The sequence below is a fragment of the Cygnus atratus genome, chromosome 3 (genome assembly GCF_013377495.2).
Source record: "Cygnus atratus isolate AKBS03 ecotype Queensland, Australia chromosome 3, CAtr_DNAZoo_HiC_assembly, whole genome shotgun sequence".
In the NCBI taxonomy this organism is placed as follows: Eukaryota; Metazoa; Chordata; class Aves; order Anseriformes; family Anatidae; genus Cygnus; species Cygnus atratus.
Window position 1 is genome coordinate 55,109,742 of NC_066364.1, and position 22,479 is coordinate 55,132,220.

Sequence of the window (22,479 nt, forward strand, 5' to 3'; positions counted from 1 at the left end):
CATGTTAAAGAGAGCAAAGACTCCCAAAGCCATACAATTGGAATAGTTAAACAGTGATTTTACAAACTGTTCTATTTTCAACTATTCAGAAAAGGCAAAGAAACCATCAGAGTTGACCTGGCTGAGAACCAGCAGACAGGCATGCAAAAGTCCAAATACATCCCAGAATCAGATTTATCTTTCAAAATATACATACCTAACATATCCCCTACAGATACAATTGTGGTGTACTCTTTTTTTTTTTTTTTTTAAATACCTTTACCTTCCAAACAGATTAATTACACTGTATCTTATCTCTGGCAAAGGTAGTGAAGAGTTAAATCCAGTTTTATATGGTGTAAATCATCAAGTTATGTGAATTTGTATAGGATATTAGAATCAATGTACGAGAAAGCTTTGCTCTCAAGTTTTAATATTGCTTAACAGGTGGTAATAGTTTTTTAACTTGTATTGGTTAACAGACTTTTATTTACTCTCTGGGCAAAAAAACACTAAAATTTCAGCCATTTAAATTTCCAAAGCACAAGAAAGCAGACACTGATGAAGTGACAGCAAGATCCAAGATCTTTCTCAGATGAGAGGAGAATTAAGATATTGCTGGGAAAGTGAGGAGTTTTAAATAGATCACCAGAAGGATCTCCCATACAAAGGGAGTAGAGTGATCCCCAACCTGAGGTCCTCTTCTTTGACAAATCTGGATGGGGAAAGATTTTCATGAGTAGCCCAGTCACTGGTACAAAGTCTATGAAGCATCTGCCAGCTAATTAAATGAGTAGAAAAGATGCAATAAAAAGTTAGTGTTATGTAGGCACTGGCTTACTCCTTTTCATTCTGCATATTTATGCCTTTTTAGATCCTTGTATCCTAAGCAATCTATTTTGGAATTGTTTTTGTGATGATTTAGCTGAAATAGTTTTTTATGGAAACTGATGAACATGAGGGCACTCCATCCTTAGATATATGATGGACCTTAAAAGTCAAGGTGCTATGTACAATCTAGTGCAGTCCAGTTGGGAACATATTTAAACTACAAGGACATCCAGGGAGGTTATGATAACTTTGATGAAATCTTCTCCTGAGCTAGCATAAGGGCATAGTTCTAATTCAGTAACATGTTAAAGAAAACCACTTAGGCATAGGTTTATATCCACAAAACTACCAAAGTGCCCATTCAAGCAATTAATGGGAGTTTCATGTAAGGAATTATAGTACAATCAAAGAAATGAATGTATTATTTGCAGTCTTTTTAAAAATTAATCTTAAAAGGAAAAAAGGGGAGAAATTCAGAAAGGAATACAATTTTCTAATCCTAAATCTAAACACGAATGTGTTCCTGTTTACATTTTACAATGGTTGAAGTCCCATTTCAACAAGGCTCAAATAGCTGTTTTTAAGGCATGCCACCAAATAAAATATTCATTAAAAAGCAATAGCTTTAAGCAATAGCAGCTTGGTTATTAGTGGAAAATTACAGAGAATGTGTGAGGAAAATTTTTATTACTAGTGTTTTCTAGTTTGAATCAAATTTCTTCACTTAGAGGTTTTCCTAATAGAATTCAACAAATCACAAAATTTCAGGCAATCATAGCATTAAAAGCAACTAATTAACAAGCAATACTAAATAAGAGGAAAGCATTAGCAATTGTATTTATTTCTTTCTGATTGTTTCTGAGGAATGCACATACTGTGTGTTGGTTCAGCAATCAAAACTGAACCGCACATGAGCAATAAAAACTTGCTCCAATGACTGGAGAGCTGAACTTTTTTTCACTTAATAAAATGTAAGGAAGAGAAGCTTGTATTTTGTGCCTTGCTCTGCTGTGTTCTCTGACAAAAAAATTGGGCCCTTTCCCTCAACATTTCAGTAAAATTGCACTCTGGCAAACTGACCAGAGAAAGCATGGGGGCAGATGAAGAAGGGAAGTGGTGTGGAATCCTTGCTAAATATCACAATTTTTTGCCTTCACACGTTCTAAAACAAGTATGTAAGTCTTTGTGCTTAGCTGCACTGTGTAAATGCCATTTAATTAAATCCCATATTCACATTTCTCTGTATAGCAAAGCTGAATGCTAAGGGCCTATGCAAAAGAGCAAATACTCTTTCTTAAACTGAAAATATGGTTTGTGTTTAGATAGCAGCTGTTCCAAACAACACGGATTACTTCAAAAATTGGACTTGTCTTTTTGGATGAATCTTTTCAACTCCTTTCTTATTATAAAGAAATAACTATTTAATTATAATAATTATTAATATTTGTTATTATTAAGAAGGCTTTACAGTCATGCTATTTCTGTTTGCAGAAATTAGAGTGCTTAATGGGAAGGTGGAGAGAGGAAAAAAAAAGAAAAACTTTTATACGTACCTTATATATCTGCAAGAAATACTAACACTCTAAATCAAATGACATTTTTCTAACTTTGTGAAGGGAAAATTGTCCCATGAAGGTAATTCTTTCACATCTTATTTTGTATCTTGAATAACAAAAGAAAACGAATGGTCAGAAAGTAGCTCTCAAAGCTACTTTCAAAAGTGTCTGTCTGAAATATAACGCAAATAATTGCTCATCTTTGCAAACACCAACCAACTATTCTTATCCATTTTAGTAGGTGGTCTGTCAAATAATATGTTATTTAATAAAAATAAATATTAATGGTATCTGAGTAGCAGAGTTAAATACTAGTAACATCGGTGTTATTACAGCCATGATTACTCAGATTGCATGTTCTCCTCAACAGCTCTTTTTCAAGCATTCTGGGACTGCAGTACCAGCACGGCAGCCCAGTCACACTTCTGTGGAAAGAAATGCCCTGGTCTCTTGGAAACATCCTCATTCAGATAAAATTTGAAAGCAGCAGGGGAGTAATAGACGACAAGTAGAGAAAATTCAGCAAGAAACATTTTACTCATTACTCATTAGCATGAGCGGATAAGAACAAAATGAATTTTAACACTTGCTGATGCTCTAAGTATTTGTGGAACATTACTCTAACTATGGGAGGTGGTTGCATGATTCTCTTGTACTGCAAATAGTATGAGCATACAGAATATGAGCTTAACAGTCATGTCATATACACTTCTTTAAACTACTGTGAGCAACATTACAAAAAAAAAAAAAAAGTAGCAATACCCTGAAAGACTAATTAATGAAGGGAAAAGTGAAATACAAAACCCCATTCAACTCTGGAATCTCCACCCATGGCATAACAAGGTAATGTGCTTTGATGGCCAGGGTTTGCTGAGCATCAAGATTGCTAACAAGCAGCTGTTCCATGTTGCTAGTAAATGGAGGAGGTAAAATAGTTATACGTTGAAAGACTAAAGGCACTTCCTCTAAAACTGAGCACTCAACAGTGAGCAAAAAGACACAGAATGTTGTTCCATTCCTTATGAGTCTCTGTGGTCCCAAATCACTCAGGAAAATTGTTAATTACGTAAAAGAAAATAGCCTTTATCAATATTTCAATCAATGGGACAAAAATAATATCAGCACAAAGTCAGTAATATATGTCTTTAATACCACTTTCTTGATGTCAAACGTTGTAATTGTATGAAATCAATAGCACTGGAAGGTCACTTCTTGTAATATTTTACTTAATTAGAGGGAAAAAAAAAGAAAAAAAGGAAACAGTAAGAAATATATAAGATCCTAAGACCAGAGCTGCTTAAAAACTGTTATCATTAGCTACTTATCAAAGTCACTGCTCTTTTGTAAGCATGGTAACAAAGCTCAATGAATTAGGTCTTTATTATATCAAAACTGAGGTCCAGAATAAAAGGTGAAACTTAATATTTGTACTTTGAAGTCGAATATGACAGGTGACAACTGATGTCCATTTAAGGATGCAAAAAATTCTTTCTTTTGCCAATTGGCTCTTGCATTGTCTAGTAAGAAGGATTTATGGAGAAATAAGTATCGTGGATTTGGCTGGCACAGAGTTAATTTTCTTTTTAGAGGTTCACATAATGCTGTGTTTTGGAGTTTTGATGAAACTAGTGGTGATAACACACCAGTGTTTTTAGTTGTTGTAGAGCAGTGTTTACACAGAGCCAAGGACTTTTTGCTTCTTGTGCTGCCCAGCCAACAAGAAAGCTGGGGGCACAGCAAAAGCTGGGAGGGGACACAGCCAGAACAGCTGGCCCAGCCTGACCAGAGATATTCCGTATCATATGGTATCATACTCAGCAATAAACAATGGGGTAAAGAAGGAGGAGGGGGCGGATATTCACAAAGATGGCATTTGTCTTCCCAAGAAACTGTTAAATGTGATAAACCCTCCTTTTCTGGAAGTGGCTGAACACTTGCGTGCTGATGAGAAATAGTGAATAGATTCCTTGTTTTGCTTTGCTTGCACACAAAGCTTTTGCTTGACCTAGTAAACTGTCTTTATCTCAATCCATGAGTTCTCACATTTTAACCTTTCTGATTCTTTCCTCCATCCCACCTGGGAAGAGTGAGTGAGCAGCCATTTGGGGCTGAGTTGCCTGTTGGGGCTAAACCATGATAATAAGCTATGTGTTTACAGAAAAGTGCTGTGTTCCATGTTATGGTCACTGCTCACAAACCATGTAGCTCTCACGTAAATGGGTGAATATCCCCAAAGTGTGGAATTCCCCCAAAATTTAGTAAAAATTCTTTGTGTTAGATAATAAACACATGCAAGATGTAAGAGTGCAACATGTTGTAACACAGACTCTTCCAACAAAACATAGCAATGATCAGATTGCACAGTGAAAATAATGTTCTTTACAATTTTGTTAGCATTAAGCTTTCAAGGGAGTCTGGTACTGCCATTATTTCTTTTATTAGCAAAAGATAGGAGCAGACTAATGAAACCATTCACAGAACGGTATTTAAGAATGTCCCAAAATTCATGGAGGCCTGGATCAAAGTCTATTAAAATCGGTTGGATTTTTTCATAGTCTGCTGTGTTTACATAAGACAACAGTAGTATTTGGTAGGCAGCAATATAGGATTGGATTTTATCAGTATCGTTACTGTGGTAACGAGAAACTTCCAGCTAACCCCATACGTGTGTGGGACTTGCTGCTCCAGCTGGATGCTTACAAGTCTATGGGACCTGACTGGATTCATCCCAAGGTACTCAGAGACTTGGCTGATGTCATTGCAAGACCTCTATCAAAAAATAAAAATAATAAAAAATAAATAAATAAAAATAAAAATAAAAAATAAAAAAATGGCTGGCATACATCTAGATAAATGCATGATATAAAGGGTGAACAATTGACAGATGAGTTGGGCTTGAAGGGTTATAATAAAAGTGGTTACATCAGGTTGGTGGCCCTACTGGGGTTTCACAGAGCTCCTTTTTAGGTCCAGTTCTCTTTAAAGTTTTCATAAATGACTTGGATGTAGGACTTGAAGAAATACTAAGTCTGCAATGACACTAAACTGAGAGGAGTGGTGACTGCCTCGAGGGTAGAGAGGCCCTGCAGAGAGATGCAAATTAGAGAGCTGGGCAATCACCAACAATATGAAGTTTAACAAGAGCAAGTGCCAGATTCTGCACCTGGGAAGGGATGAAACTGGATATATATACAAACTAGGGAATGAGAGGCTGGAAAGCAGCCCTGTGAAAAGAGATCTGGGGGTTTTGGTCAACAAAAAGTTCTTATTCATGAGTCAGCAGTGTTCCCTAACAGCCAAAAGGGCCAACTGGACCTCTGCATATCCTGGGGTGCATCAGTTACTGCATTAGTAGCCAGTAGACGGAGGGGATTGTTTCACTCTGCTCTGCACTGTTGCAGCATCATCTCAAGTGCTGTGTGCAGCTTTGGGCACCACAGTATGAGGACATAAAACTCTTAAAACGTGTCCAAAGGAGTGCTACAAAGATGGTGAAGGGTACAGAGGGCAAGACATGTGAGGAGTGGCTGAAGTCACTTGGTTTGTTCTGTCTAAAGAGCAGGCTGAGGGGAGGCCTCATGGCGGACTGCAAGCTTCCTCACAAGGGGAGCGGAGAGGCAGGCGCTGAGCTCTGCTCTCTGGGGACAGCGACAGGACCCGAGGGAACGGCATGGAACTGGGACACGAGAGGGTCAGGCTGGGTGTTAGGAAAAGGTTCTTCACCGAGAGGGTGGTTGGGCACTGGGACAGGCTCCCCAGGTAAGTAGTCACAGCACCAAGCCTACTGGAGTTCAAGAAGCATCTGGACAATGCTGTCAGAAATATTGCCTGATTTTTTGGGTGGTCCTGTGCAGAGGCAGGAGTTGGACTCAATGATACTTCTTGGCCCCTTACAACTCAGGATATTCTATGGTTCTGTGATTTTTACGCCACTAAAAATATAGGAAAGAGACAGTGACAAACTGCTACAGACATACAACCCTGATAGGCCCAACATAAGACACTTGAGGCGCTGTCTTCTGGATTTAGCTCTAGCCACATGAAGTAATGCTAGGAGTCAATTCAGATTTTGGAGGGGTGAGTAACACATTGGAGAAGTTTCCCTCTCATTGACCATGGAACTTGTGTGAATATGCACGTATTTCAGTGCTGCAAGTGAGGATGCATACCTGTGTGCTCCTTATAATGAAAGATGAAGCTATATTAGAATGTCTTCCTCACCCTGAATTCACACAGTTCCACGAAAAGGGAAAAAACAGAAAGAAAGAAACTGTATGAGCTCAATAGTCTGGCTTCCTTAAGATATTTCACAGTATCTGCTGTCAGTTTTGTTCTCACTAATTAAGAATTGCACCAAATAATTATGATTTGTCCACTGGAGTTGACTATACTGATGATAGCCTGGAAACACAAACTTACACTCAACATCAGGATGAACATTTTTCAGTTAATAATTCAGGAATATTAATTCTAATTAACTTTTAAAATGGATTGCTTAGTCTATACAAAAAGTGTTGTGTGGGCACTCATTCAGAATTAAAGCAACCCCAGTGAAATTTTCCTCAATTTGATTTCAAAATAGGTTCAACCAGATTAAATCAAGGTCACCTAAGTTGTTGTAAATGTTGTAAATGACCACTCAATCATTTAGCATTAATAGCTCCTTAACGTTATACCTCTTATTACACCGTGTCTCTGGTTAGACAAGCCTGCTGAGAATTAGTCTCCAACCATTTATTTAAAAGTCAGGTTCAGAATGGTGAAATAACTAACAACAGGTTATTGGAAAGCTTGGATATGCAGCCTCGTCCTCATAATCTTAACAAACCTGAAACATTGAGTCATTCATGGCTTGTCTGTGAAAGGTGTATGCCTGCAGCACGGAGACTGTTCTATACAGACTCTTGAAAGCAGCATTAGTGCACAGCTTGTCCTGCTCTCACGTCGTGTGATTACACTGCAGAGTGGTGAGCACCCTGCAAAATTTTATTGCATGAGAGGACATTCATAGACACAGTTCTTGTAAATGAATGAGCACTGAAATTATACAAAAAAATTTTGAAACCCCTCGAGTTGCTGGTCCCTTCTATTATCTTCCAGCCAATGGTAGACATTCTTATGTCCAGGAAACATAATATTAATATTAGTGATTTGTGGCTGAATTCTGGTGAGAAAAAAAAAAAAATTAATCTGTAATGTTATTTCAGGGATGTTAGTACTGTTTTCATTATTACCCTCAGAGATACAGCTGTTATTGTTAATGGTTCCTTTATTGGTCTATGTTTCTATTTTGAGAGAGAACTTAGTTAATATATTTTCAAAATTTTTGTTCAACTTCTCTGATAAAGTTGTATTCAGATGGTCAACTTCAGGACTCTGAGTTTGTGCAGCTGGAGTTCTGAAAGAAGCTACTAACAGAATACCAGAACCAATGTACCTCTGAGATATACAGACTATCTGGATGACAAGCAGAGTAGCCAGACACAGACACAGACACAGACACAGATTTCTAGGTTGGAAGAGACCTCAAGATCATCGAGTCCAACCTCCGACCTAACACTAAGTACTCCACTAAACCATATCACTAAGCTGTACATCTAAACGTCTTTTAAAGACCTCCAGGGATGGCGACTCCACCACCTCCCTGGGCAGCCCGTTCCAATGCTTAATAACCCTTTCGGTAAAGAAGTACTTCCTAACATCCAACCTAAAACTCCCCTGTCGCAACTTTCGCCCATTCCCCCTCGTCCTGTCACCAGGCACGTGGGAGAACAGACCAACCCCCACCTCACTACAGCTTCCTTTAAGGTAACTGTAGAGAGCGATAAGGTCGCCCCTGAGCCTCCTCTTTTCCAGGCTGAACAAGCCCAGCTCCCTCAGCCGCTCCTCGTAAGACTTGTTCTCCAGACCCCTCACCAGCTTGGTCGCCCTTCTCTGGACTCGCTCGAGCACGTCCATGTCCTTCCTGTAGCGAGGGGCCCAAAACTGAACACAGTACTCGAGGTGTGGCCTCACCAGAGCCGAGTACAGGGGGACAATCACCTCCCTAGACCTGCTGGCCACACTGCTTCTTATACAGGCCAGGATGCTGTTGGCCTTCTTGGCCACCTGAGCACACTGCTGGCTCATATTCAGCCGACTATCAACCAATACTCCCAGGTCCTTCTCGGCCAGGCAGCTTTCCAGCCACTCATCTCCCAGCCTGTAGCTCTGCTTGGGGTTGTTGCGCCCCAGGTGCAGGACCCGGCACTTGGCCTTGTTGAACTTCATACAGTTGACCTCAGTCCATCGCTCCAGCCTATCCAGATCCTCCTGCAGAGCCTTCCTGCCCTCGAGCAGATCAACACACGCACTTAGCTTGGTGTCATCTGCAAACTTACTGAGGGTGCACTGGACGCCCTCATCCAGATCATCGATAAAGATATTAAAGAGGACCGGCCCCAGTACCGAGCCCTGGGGGACACCACTTGTGACCAGCCTCCAACCAGATTTGACTCCATTTACCACAACTCTCTGGGCCCGGCTATCCAGCCAGTTTCTAACCCAGCGAAGCGTACGCCAGTCCAAGCCCCGAGCAGCCAGTTTCTTGAGGAGAATGTTGTGGGGAACGGTGTCAAAAGCCTTACTGAGGTCAAGGTAAACCACATCCACAGCCCTTCCCTCATCCACCAAGCGCGTCACTTTGTCATAGAAGGAGATCAGGTTCGTCAAGCAGGACCTGCCTTTCATAAACCCATGCTGACTGGGCCTGATCGCCTGCTCGCCCTGCAAGTGCCGCGTGATGACCCTCAAGATAATCTGCTCCATGAGCTTTCCTGGCACTGAGGTCAAACTGACAGGCCTATAGTTACCCGGGTCTGCCCTCCGGCCCTTCTTATAGATGGGCGTCACATTGGCTAGCCGCCAGTCAACTGGGACCTCCCCCGATAGCCAGGACTGCCGATAAATGATGGAAAGCGGCTCGGCCAGCTCCTCCGCCAGTTCTTTCAGTACCCTCGGGTGCATCCCATCCGGCCCCATCGACTTGCGCACATCCAAGCTCCTTAGCAGGTCGCCAACCATTTCCTCATGAATAGCAAAGGCCACATCCTGCTCCCCATCCCCTTCCGCCAGCTCAGGGCACTGGGTATCCAGAGAACAACCGGTATTGCCGCTAAAGACTGAGGCAAAGGCGGCATTAAGCACCTCAGCCTTTTCTTCATCCTTAGTAACTAGGTTTCCCCTCGCATCCAGTAAAGGATGGAGATTCTCCTTAGTCCTCCGTTTCGCATTGATATATTTGTAAAAGGATTTTTTGTTGTCTTTAACGGCAGTAGCCAGGTTGAGCTCCAGATGAGCTTTGGCCTTTCTAATTTTCTCCCTGCACAGCCTCGCTACATCCTTGTAGTCCTCCTCAGCGGCCCGCCCTTTTTTCCAAAGATTATAAACCCTCTTTTTTCTGCTAAGCACAAGCCGCAACTCTCTGTTGAGCCAGGCCGGTCTTCTTCCACGCCGGCTCGTCTTTGGGCACGTGGGGACAGACCGCTCCTGTGCCGTTAAGATTTCCTTCTTGAGGAGCGCCCAGCCTTCCTGGACTCCTCTGCCCTTCAGAACCGCCTCCCAAGGGACTCGGCCAACCAGCGTCCTGAGCAGCTCAAAGTCAGCCCTCCGGAAGTCCAATACAGCAGTTTTACTGGTCCCCTTCCTGGCCTCGCCAAGAATAGAGAACTCTACCATTTCATGGTCACTCTGTCCAAGACAGTTTCCGACCACCACATCTCCCACCAGTCCTTCTCTGTTTGTGAAGAGAAGGTCTAGCGGGGCACCACCCCTGGTGGGTTCACTGACCAGCTGCGTCAGGAAGCTATCTCCCACGCTCTCCAGAAACCTCCTAGACTGCTTTCTCTGTGCCGTGTTGTGTTTCCAGGATATATCCGGGAAGTTGAAGTCCCCCACGAGGACAAGCGCCGACGATTTTGCAACTTCTGTCAGTTGCCTATAAAACTCCTCATCCGTCTCCTCATCCTGGTTCGGCGGTCTATAACAGACCCCGACCAGGACGCTAGCCTTGCCGGCCTTCCCACGGATCCTAACCCACAGGGATTCAACCTTATCATTCCCAGCCTGGAGTTCCACAACATCAAAAGATTCTCTAATGTAGAGAGCCACGCCACCACCCCCTCTGTGCTGCCTGTCCCTCCTGAAGAGCCGATAGCCAGGCATTGCAGCACTCCAGTCGTGGGAGCGGTCCCACCACGTCTCCGTGATGGCAACCAAGTCGTAGCCTTCCTGCTGCACGATGGCTTCCAGCTCCTCCTGTTTGTTACCCATGCTGCGTGCATTAGTGTAGATGCACTTCAGCTGGGCCATCGCCTTCTTCCCCAGCCTAGCCATTGTTTCCCCCGGCACGGCTCCAACAAGCCTTGTTTGAGCCCCGTCCCCCTTCTCGCCTAGTTTAAAGCTCTCTCTATGAGCCCCGCCAGCTCCTGGCCTAGGATCCGTTTTCCTCTTGGAGATAGGGACCCATCTGAGGCCATCAGGCCGGGTGCCGAGTAAAGCTCCCCATGGTAGAGTAGAAAATACATGGTAGAGTAGAAAATACATTATTTGCAGTTAATCAAAATGATGAGTTTCTCACCTATCTATTGATGAAATGTACCTATCTTGCAGTGATGAAGTCCTTCCCTTCTCTTTTGAATATTGTGTGTTATGTTAATAGTAGTTCAGTGCTTGTATTCTATAGAACAGGGCCAATATATTTGTGCTTAATGATATTAACAGAGACTGCAACTTCAGAATGGTGAAATAAAATATACTCCAAATACACAAATTCTTCAAATTATTCATAATGAAGGGGAAAAAAAAATGAAGTAGTCTCATTCTCTGTCAAAAAATAATGAGTGAAAAAAAATCTTATATATGGCACTGCTGTTTATTTCCCCTCAGCATTGAGGAAACATCCTTGAAGGTCTCATAAATGGCTCTCACATTAAATAGTTCAGATTCTGTTTTTTCAAATTTGCTAATCATTTTTGCATTGGAAAATATATTACAGGGAGACAGAAAGTGCAACTAAATTAAACAATTTTATGGTAACAAACCAATTACCACATGCTAGTACAGACATATAATGACTTCATCCATTGCAGTTGCTGAGGTTTTCACGTGGTGATGACTATGTGTAATCTTTTGCTGATAATGTGATGAAATTATTCCTTTTTTTTTTTTTTTTTTTTTTTTTTTTTCCTTTCTGGAAAACACCTGAGAAACCATGTTGCTCTCTATCACTGCAGAAGCAGAGGATAAATCTAGTCAAGAAATGCTTTCTTCATAGACATGCTAATATAGTATATTCAAATAAAGGATGTTCCGACTCCCTTTAACAATAATTTTACTGTTCAATGAGGTACAACTTCTTTAACTAGAGACTAAGTATAGGAGTTCTCAGGTCTAAGAAATTGTAAACCTCTTAACAATTTATGAGAGTAGATGCATGAATTATCTAAGACTATATATGACACAGGATGCCAGGGAAGTTATCATGACTAATTTGATTTTTATTTACCTTGAAAACTATCCACGCATTTATATAATTCAACCAGTTTTATGGGATCAGTATCAATCTAATTATTTCTTATTTTTCAAACTCTTCCATCACTGCCTCTCTTATTTTTGCCACACTTGCACATCTGTGGGCTAAGATAACAGCACAGAAAAATGTCAATCTCGTTAGCTAACAGTATGACAAATGCAAGACACAGTGTTTCCTGAGCTTTCAGCCACAAGGACAGTTGCATGGTAACAGCAATAAATGTAATCAACTTTTGGTTACTTTAAATTTTCATACTCTGGTGTGAGCATTTAAAAAAAAAGTGGGACTTATTGAAAACTATATAATTGTTCATATAAAATATATGGAAGACAACTCTCACCAAAAAGCTGAAATTGGACACTCCTCAAATTTTACTTCCAGAGTCTGCTTGTGAATATATTTGATATAAGGCAGAAGAAAAAACAAAAACAAAAACAACAACAACAACAAAAACACTAGTCCTAACAATTCCTGTTTCTTGTGTGCATAAGTTTCAGCCTGAACACAGGTGTCAATTTTGACATTTAGGACAGGAGAAAGAAGGGGAAAGGATTTTAGGTAATTGCTTGCATCTCTACAAGGGAGTGAAATTTAGTGTCTACTGAACACACCACCATATACCTGCTTAAAATTCTGTCTAAATGTGGAACTTTCTGAAGTCAAAGACATATATAGCTTTTAAAATTGCTTATTTCTCTTTATGTGATTGCTTTTTAATACCAGGAAAAGGTTGAAGGATTTGTGATCAAAATCTAAGTCTATGTGAATCTAATCTATTCAGCTTTTGAAAGTCAAAAGAAGATTTACTATTTAAATTTTTAGATTAGCTCAGAATGTGTAAATCCTTTTCTACTTCTATTTATCAACAGAAAGTATTACTATTCACTGCAATGGAATGCACTGACTTCACCTTCAAATAACACAGGAAAAAGAAATCAAGTTCCAACACAAGTGTACATAACCTAGGATTTGGTCTCAACTTTTAATTTCTCAAACTGAGTAGATACCAAAGAATAACATTCACAAGGAAAAATCACTTTGATGTTCTTCTGGAAACTTTTCATCCACTTACAGAAAACTAACTCATTCTATTTAGTGGACAAAGAATAGATTGAAAATACATAAAATTCTTTATGCAAAGGCTCTGCACAGAGCTGTTTATGATCTAGGAAACATCTAGTCAAGAGTAATTGCACAATGATAATGTGCAATTAAATTAACCAATCACAGCAATTACTGTAAATGAAACACAAACACAGGCAACACAGTTTTTGAATGATACAAGATTTACAGAAGTACAGGGTGCAGGAGACAGTGCAGTGGCCAACAAGTTTTAGTACATTCCTATTTTACATTGAATTTGGAATTTTGCTGTATAAGAAAATTCATTTTTTTTATTTTTTATTTTTCCTCCTGGAAAAATCTTTGCTTTTATTTACTTGTTATTTAGTATGAGTAGTAGTATATATCACTCCTCAAGAAGGAAATTTTAAAGGCACAGGAGCAGGCCGTTCCTGTGTCCTGTAAGGCGAGCCGGAGAGGAAGAAGACTGGCATGGATGAACCAGGAACATTTATTGAGACTCCAGGAGAAAAAGAGAGTCTACATCTGCTGGAAGAAAGGACAGGCTACTTAGGGCGACTACAAGGAAGTTGCTAAGATATGCAGAGAGGAAGTTAGAAAGACAAAAGCCCATTTTGGAATCAGATTGGCAACTGCAGTAGAAGAGGACAAGACATCCTTTTACAAATTCATTAACAGCAAGAGAAGAACCAAGGAAATTTTCCATCCTTTACTTGATGCAGCAGGAAATGTGATCACTGAGGATAACAATAAGGCTGAGGTTCTCAATGCCTTCTTTACATCTGTCTTTATTAGTTGGATCAGTTATCATCAGGGTACTTTACACCCTGACCTGGACATCTCCTATGATTCAGGTAGAGAATACCGCCCTGTGATCCAGGAAGAGACAGTTAGAGACCTGCTCCTCTATCTGGAATGTCACAAGTCCATGGGAGCAGACGAGCTCCACCCTAGGGTGCTGAGGGAGCTGGCAGAGGTAACTGCCAAACCACTTTCCACCGTCTATCAGTGTTCCTGGTTATCTGGAGAGGTCCCAGAGGACTGGAGGCTTGCCGATGTGATTCCCATCTACAAGAAGGGCTATAAGGAGGACCTGGGGAACTACAGGCCTGTCAGCCTGACCTTGGTTCCAGGGGAAGTTATGGAGCAAATCCTCTTGGGTGAGATCACACGGCACTTGTGTGGAACCCAGGGGATCAGGCCCAGCCAGTACGGGTTCAGGAAAGGCAGGTTGTGCTTGTCCAACCTCATCTCCTTCTATGATCGTGTGACCAGACTGGTAGATGAGGGAATGATGTAGTTTGATGTAGTCTACTTAGACTTCAGCAAAGCCTTTGACACGGTCTCCCACAGTATTCGCCTGGGGAAACTGGCTGCCCGTGGCCTGGACAGGTATACTTTTCTCTGGGTAAAGAACTGGCTGGAGGGCCATGCCCAGTGGGTTGTGGTTAATAGAGTTAAGTCCAGCTTGTGTCCCATTACAAGATGTGTTCCCCAGGGGTTGGTACTGGGGCCTATCTTGTTTAATATCTTTATTGATGACCTAGATGAGGGGATTGAGTGTACCCTCAGTATGTTTGCAGATGGTAGGGTGGCCCTTCAGAGGGATCTGGATAGGCTGGACTGCTGGACTGAGGTGAATGGGATGAGGTTTAATAAGGCCAAGTGCAGGATCCTGCACTTTGGCCACAATAACCCCATGCAACGCTATAGGCTTGGGGCAGAGTGGCTAGAAGACTGTGAAGAGGACTGTGAAGGGACCTGGGAGTCTTGGTCGATGCTTGGCTGAACATGGGCCGACAGTGTGGCCAGGTGGCCAAGAAGGTCAATGGCATCTAGGCCTGTATTAGAAATAGTGTAGCCAGTGGGAGTAGGGAGACGATCGTCCCTCTGTACTCAGCTTTGGTGAGGCTGCACCTTGAGTACTGTGTTCAGCGTTGGGCCCCTCACTACAAGAAGAACATTGAGGTCCTGGAGCATGTCCAGAGAAGGGCAACAAAACTGGTGAGGGAGCTGGAACACAAGTCCTGTGAGGAGTGGCTGAGGGAGCTGTGATTGTTTAGTCTGGAGAAGAGGAGGCTCAGGGGAGACCTCATCGCACTCTACAACTTCCTGAAGGGAGGTTGTGATGAGGAGGGGGTCGGCCTCTTCTCTCAGATAGCTAATGATAGGACTCGAGGAAATGGCCACAAGTTGCGCATGGGGAGATTTAGATTAGATATCAGGAAAAACTTTTTCTCTCAAAGAGTGGTCAGGTGCTATAACAGCCTGCCCAGGGAGGTGGTGGAATCACCATCCCTCATGGTGTTCAGGAAGTGCCTGGACAAGGTGCTACAAGATATGATTTAGTAGCTTAGTGGGTAGTATCGGTGATAGGAAAATGGTTGGACTAGATGATCTTGTAGGTCCTTTCCAACCTTGTGTTTCTATGATTCTATGATTCTATATTATTAAAATAGCTAAGACTTATGCTAATACAGATTCTACATTCTGTATCTATCTGTTAACCACAGAATTCTTAAAAGGATTTTTTTAAAAGGCATATATTATTATTACTAAAGGTATATATTATATACTATTACTCATTAACAAAAAAAAAAAAAAAAGCTAAGCCATTCTTGTATATAAATTTAGTGGCCCTCAGACAATAAAGTCCCATGAGCTATATGTGCAAGGTACAAGTATTTTCATAAAGTACACATGCTAACTGCTAACATTTGGGTGCTTGATCTTAATATTTCATTCACAATTTCATTTCCTTGTTGTCTGATTGTTCTGTACATGGTTTACCATTTTTTTATGATTATTTAAATATTTTAAGCTCATGCACTTATACATATATAAGTGCAGATATATACATATCTGCATACATAGATACTTATATCTACACATACATCACATATTTTACATCATGTATATAGGATCCTGAAACATTTTACCTATAATAAACAAGATCAAAAAAACAACAACACAGCACACAAAAAAACCAACACCCATACAACTAAGCAGTCTGAATGATTTGAGGTAAAATTGTTTCCCCAGTTAAGACAACGAAGTTGTATTTTGTTGTATATATTAATATTTAGTTCATATTTTGTTGGTAAACCAGTTACAACTCACAGGTGAGATTAAAGACTTACATCCTTGTCTAGCATGAATCATACAAGGAATATTAATTTTATCATAAATTAGGAAAAACATTGAGCTAATGGATAATGCAATGTGGGGAGATGTACTCCTCAGACTCCCTACACTTATTCACTTTTTTCAGAGAGAATGAGGACCTGAGTGAGGTGAGACAATATTTATTTTTGTGAGAGAAAATAAATTGAATATATTCCTCAGAATATATGGAACAGATTTTCTATGAGGAGCATATGCTTATTTTAAATAATTCACTGTCAAATTAATTATATGCTACTTGGTTTATAACATAATGAACTAAGTTTAGGAAGGTGATAAAGCAATACCATCTGAGCACAACATTCTCCACAAGAATAATATTTAAGGATTTGATTTTCTTGGCTTCCCTCACATCATGTCCCCTTGACTTGAATGAGAGATATGAAAAGACTGTAAGAGTGACAACCCTAACAACAACAGCAACAGCAACAACAACAATAATAAAATGAAGATATTGGAAAGGAAAACAAAATTCCTTTTGGAAAAAAAAAAAAAAAAGGAAAATTGTTTACCTGATGTCAGGTTGTGGTGTCGTGGAACTTCTTTTACTGGTGGAACATCTAAAGAACAAAACATTGACAAATTAATCTTCTCTTTCAGAAACTTTATGTCTAGTAACCCCATAGCAGAAAACTGCTTCTAGAGACTAGTTTAGTAAGCATGCACCAGTACACAACTGTCATCCTTTGAAGTTCCAGGACTTCAGTATACAATATTTATATACAAGTGGTATAAGCAAGTGGCATACACAAGTATCAACATTTATAGCATGTAGTTGCTTTTGAGGACTTACTTGTGCAGGTCTGGCTTCAAATCTGCACTTCTGTGAGAAACTCACTGTCTTTAACCAATGTAGAAAGGACATTTTTGTCTTAGACCATTAACATACTAGTCTGATATTACTACTGATTATCTTCAGAGGTGTAGCAGAAACCATTTCTCTGCATATTACTGTACAATCAAGGCAGTGCTTTGTCCAACAGGTTAGTAGGAATATAGGTGACCCTGAAGTATATCCCACATATACAAAGTGTCTCTTATTATCAGCGTAGTTATTCTACAATATGAAGCTCATGATCTAAAGCATCACACAAGCTATGGAAATGAACTTTGTACTGCCTCACCAAGGAGCATTGTGGCAGACCACGTGGGGACTCGTAACCCATTCAACAGTGGACATTGTGCTGGAGGATCCTGCAGTTGGGCTAACGATGTGCCAGATTTGGGGTCATAGGTGGAGTACCACTGCAGCTACGTTGGATGTGCAGCTGTAATCCTTGACACCGACACTTGGAGCCATCAGGCATTCAATTACTAGGGATTTATGCACAATTTCACCATTTTGTTGTACTTGTATATATTTAGAAATGCTAACAAAGCCACTCTTTCCAATCCCATAAAAAGGCTAATGTTTGCAGAGATTTTCATCATTGTATTACCTTTGTGTTTTTCATCTTTCAGATGTTTCTTCTCAGTTGTTTTGTCTATCAAGAAAAAAAAAAAGCGTAATATGGGTCAAGGTTGGTAAATTAACTGAATTCTTAATAGATTATTGCCTAGACTTTTCAAGTAAAATACTTTGAAAATTAACACAGATCTTTTAGGAGTTATTTCACATAGAAATACATATAAAATTGTAATCTGAAACTATTTTTATTGTGATCTTCTACATATATATGCACACACACAGTAACTGCCTACCTTCTTTTTCCTTAGAAGTCTTTGTTTTTTTCGGGGCTAGAAAGATTTGCAAGGAAACAACATTAAGTGACAGTTATCAGAAATATGAGTTTCTGACAATAAGCACATTGCACAAAGCTGATCTTCCTAGTAGTTTTCCTGGAATAATAACTGAGCTAAATGTGTCTCATGGCATGTATACAATATATCTTTATTACAATAGTGGCTGCTACCCCAGTGGCAGTAACAGTTCTGGGCTTTCTGTACAGTCTTTGGAAATAGACCGAATATTGCTGTTTGTAGAGAAGTTTGGAAACTCCTGATAGAGACTTTGGAATTCTGAAATTCCTTAACTTGTGCAAGAATTGTCAAACTGTTCATTGCCAAAATGCATCACAGAAGGATCCCATTGCCTACTGCCTGCTTTTTACTCTATTTCCCTCAGTAAACTCAATTGTCTGAAACAAACAACAGGATGTGGAGGTAGATGGACCAGAACTACCAGATATGACCATTCTGAAGCCCTGCAGAAGTAGATTCTGTTTTGTGTGATTTATTTAATTTTTCTCAAACTGTACATTCACTTAGAACATGTTTTTTTTTTTTTCTTTTTTCTTTTTGTCATCCTTATCCTCAGCCCCCAAACACAGACGTTTGGTCTGTGACTCCATTCAACGAGGCAGATTGAAATTAAGTAAGGTGTATTGCTGCAGGCGCCTGCGCCTATTTCAGTATTCCCTGTTGACCATAGCAGAAAACTGGCAGGCTGCCTTCAAAACGTTCATTTTCACTTCATATGATCCAGGCAGTTATAACAATGCTTTGTTCAATATCTGCTGGTGCCTATGTTATCTGATAAACGCTAGCTTCCTCAGTGCTAATCACTTGTGTCTAGCTGACCAAAAACATGCTACAGAAGATGAACAGTGAAAATAAGATAAAATAATCAGCTGATAAAAGCAGTCTTTGACTGGCAGAGAGCTGAGCAGCTGCAATGTTCTTACTTTACCTGCTTTGGTTTACATCGGCATAGTTCATTGCTGATGACAATGTTATGTGTCCTTCAGCACTGGTATGTTCATTAAATATTTCCACAAGACATAGCAGAGAATTTTGATATTTACCTGTTATTGGAATTTCACCTGTTGCCTCTTCATGAAAATAATCAGAAATAAGGATGAAGAGGGAAGGAAAAGAATATGAGGATTAGTACCATGATTAATTTTTTTTTTTTTTAAAGAAAAGTAACCATTTAAATGGATCTCCTCTTTCATCTGCAACTTTTCTGCAGGATATTAATTTGCAAAGAAATATGCCTTAACAATGGGCGTGTACACGAGATTTCACAGTGAAAGCTGAGTCCTACCCTTTGAAGTACTATAATCCAGCATCTGATGGTTCCTGCAAATGCAAACACTTTGCCAATCAAAGCTTTTAGCCAAGTGAATATTTGAATAGAGTTCTTTTTAAACGCGCATTCAAGGATATAGCTGTCTATGCTCTTTTCCAAAAAATATATTTAGTTTAATTGTTACCTTTCTTTTCTTATCATCCACACTTCTCAACCAAAGACTGACACTGACCTTGAATAGATGGCATTCACCTCTGTATAACTTTCTCCTGCATCATCAGTCTGCCTTGCCTTTTTAGAGTAAAAGCTCTTAAGAACTGGAAAAATTTTTGATTACGTTTTCACAGTACCTAGTATAAAAGAAGCATATATTCCTGTGCCATTATAATACCCATAATAATTAATGACAATTGATCAACACAATGGTGTAGAAATTCCCTGGTATAAACTATCCTTACTTTTTTTTTGAAATCAAAGGAACAAATTATACTGTGATATGGAATCCAAGAATTTTTTACCCCTCACTACTTTTTTAGTCCTAGTTTTATTTTAGAATGTTATAGTAAGGAAATACTGGCCTCGCTAGCCAGGCAGAACATAGAGCTGGATAATAACGGAATATATTCACAAAATAATTCAGGGTCTCCTTTGAATTATCTTGGTGTTACTTCATTGCTGAGTTTTGGCTTCAGATAAATGTGAGGTTCTACAGCTGATGAGAACCCACACCAAGGCAAAAATCTTTCAGTTAGTGCTTTTTCAACAGAAAGACTGAGCAATTAAGTATAGTTTTCACTAACAAACCCCAGGAAACATTTACTCAGGGCTTGGTTCATAAGGAGACTCATAAATGTCAAGTGCTCAAGAAAAGCACCACAGGAATTCAGCAAAGGCTAGTTTTGCTGCTATTAAATGCTAACATGCTTAAGTCCTTTAATATTTACAATTCTCCTTATGGTCATGCCCACTACTGCTGAAAACTAATACATTGCAGCATCCTGAGTAGTGGATTAATACCTCTTCTCATTTTCAAAAGAAAAAATATTTTGCCTGAGTCACCAAAACTGAGAAAGGCGTTCATGTTCTGACTCCTTAACTGAGTGGTTGCCTAACTCTGAGGGACCTGGAGAGGCTAAGTTTTCTCTGCATCTTCTAATGCTTATATTCAAATTATTACTGCCTACCTCCTGTAGATCCTATTTTAAGCATTGGTCACTGTCTTTACATGGCCCGGCCATGCATGTATCCTAATTTGGGGTTAATGATTCCCTTAGACAGCAAGGTACTAGAGGACTGGTCACCTAAAACGTTAGTTAGACCCTCTGGTGTATACAGTACAGAGGACATTTTCTCCTCCCATCACATCAAGAAGCTCCCACTTACTCTCATGTCTTTGGGAAACATCAGCCCCAATCATGAAACTCCTTACAGAACTAAATAGGAACAGAGTTTGGCCAATGCAGAGACTTTTATTAAAATATCAGCTTGCATGGCTTTCCTGTTGATTGCGCTGTGGTATAAAGTTTGGTATTCTTGCATAAGTAAGAAATGCCACCAGTTTTGTCCTCTGATCAAGGTAACCTCTCAGAATTTGAGAGTCTTTAGTGAGTGTACAGGGATTATATTATAAGTTTTATTAAAAATTCAAATCTGATATAGGATCAATTGCTGTCAAAGACTCTCATGTGTGTTAAAACAGAAATAATGGAAATATGATCATTTACTAATTGTTTTTATAATTGCATGCTAATTCACAAACTACTATAAAAATATATTTGGCGTTACTGTGGGGACTATTCAGACTCAACCTTGTATTTCTGTTTATAGCTTTTCTCTCATTTAATGATACAAACTCTACCAGTTTAAACTCCATTTACTTCTACAATAAGATTTCACGGGTATAATGAGTGAATAAATTTGGCCCAGGGTGAAAGTATGAATTTATTTTACAGTCCTACTAGACCCAAACTACAAAGTCAGTGAGTATTTTGTGTCCATGACTATAGTTCATGCTGAATTACATAATAACTATCTTTACGTTATTGCAAGCATACTGTACACCTGGCTGAGAAACATATGAAGCAAAGCTAAACAACTTTAGAAATAAAGAAAGCAGTGGTCCAACTCTTCTTTAAGTGGAAAGAAAGTAGTTTAAAATAGATAGCACTGATGCTTAAAATCTTGAACTAGATCTGTTCAAGGATGGTTAGTTCAGAATAGGCAGTATAAGCGGAATTACTTTTGTGTATGATTGTGGATCTGCTTGAAACCATTTTTTTCTCTTTCCTTCTCTCTCTCACTTTTTTTTTTTTCTAAAGGTACTGTTAACCTTTATAATCATTTCAAGCATCAGGATATAAGTATAAGACTATGGTACAAATATCCCTCTGCAAAGGTCAGGAGAAAATATCTTGGCTGTCCCTTATATTGACAATATGTCAGGGTACTATAGCTCTCGATATAAAAACATTGTAGACAGTGATTTTGGGTAAAATGACTCTTATTGCAGAGAGAATGAGGTATTAGCCACTTAAATCTTTGAAGAGTCTCTAATAGAAAAGAGGGCCATCAGGGGGTTTCTCAGATAAAGCAGTGCAGAAGACATAATGTCAGTGAACAGATCCAGTGAACAAAAGACTGAACAAATATGAATAATGGAATCAAACAGAGGAAAAAATTACCTAACATATAGGCAAAAATGAAAACAAAACAAAACAAAACCCACAACACCAGTAGCTTCATGGGAAATAATAGTTTTGCAATGATGACTTGAAAACTCAACGCTACAGTTCAGGATTGCAGAAGATCCTTCAGTGGAGGCACATTTCAGATGCTTCATGTTCTCCCTTTCCTCTTGGAGCTGGGATTCAGAACAGCACTGTGTCTTCTGACAGGTGTTTAAGAGCAGGTATTCATCTTGTCTAACCTACAGCACCTAACCTGGGAGATTAATTTAGTAAGCTTAATGGAAGTAGCTTGCCTCGCCATGCTGTCAGCTTCTGACATGAAGCAGGAAGAGGTGTGTGCCTCATGGGGCTTGATCTTAGTTTTGGGTACTCTGCAGCAGAATAACACATGATTTGGTCTTGATGTGCCAGGCACAAATCAGGAAATAAATCAAAGTTCCTCTCCTAAAGAGACTCCAACTAATTGATCTATGAAGATCTATACTTCAAAATGTTAACAAATCAGAGTTCAGTGTAAACACTGCCCTTCTGATTGTTGTCTGATCATGATTACTTGCT

The 22,479-nt window shown here is 39.7% G+C and overlaps 1 protein-coding gene across 5 annotated transcripts in view; it reads right to left on the reverse strand.

The window, feature by feature from the left end:
• The window catches only part of TRDN (triadin), a 212,909-nt gene that overhangs the window by 10,813 nt on the left and 179,617 nt on the right, over positions 1 to 22,479 (reverse strand). For all 5 annotated transcript variants that reach the window (XM_050710077.1, XM_050710076.1, XM_050710075.1 and 2 more), the window contains 4 exons: positions 19,008 to 19,034; positions 17,905 to 17,940; positions 17,643 to 17,687; positions 16,716 to 16,763 (listed from right to left, as the gene is read on the reverse strand). In XM_050710077.1, coding sequence (XP_050566034.1) covers positions 16,716 to 16,763; positions 17,643 to 17,687; positions 17,905 to 17,940; positions 19,008 to 19,034 — 156 coding nt within the window. The remainder of the gene's footprint in view (positions 1 to 16,715; positions 16,764 to 17,642; positions 17,688 to 17,904; positions 17,941 to 19,007; positions 19,035 to 22,479) is intronic.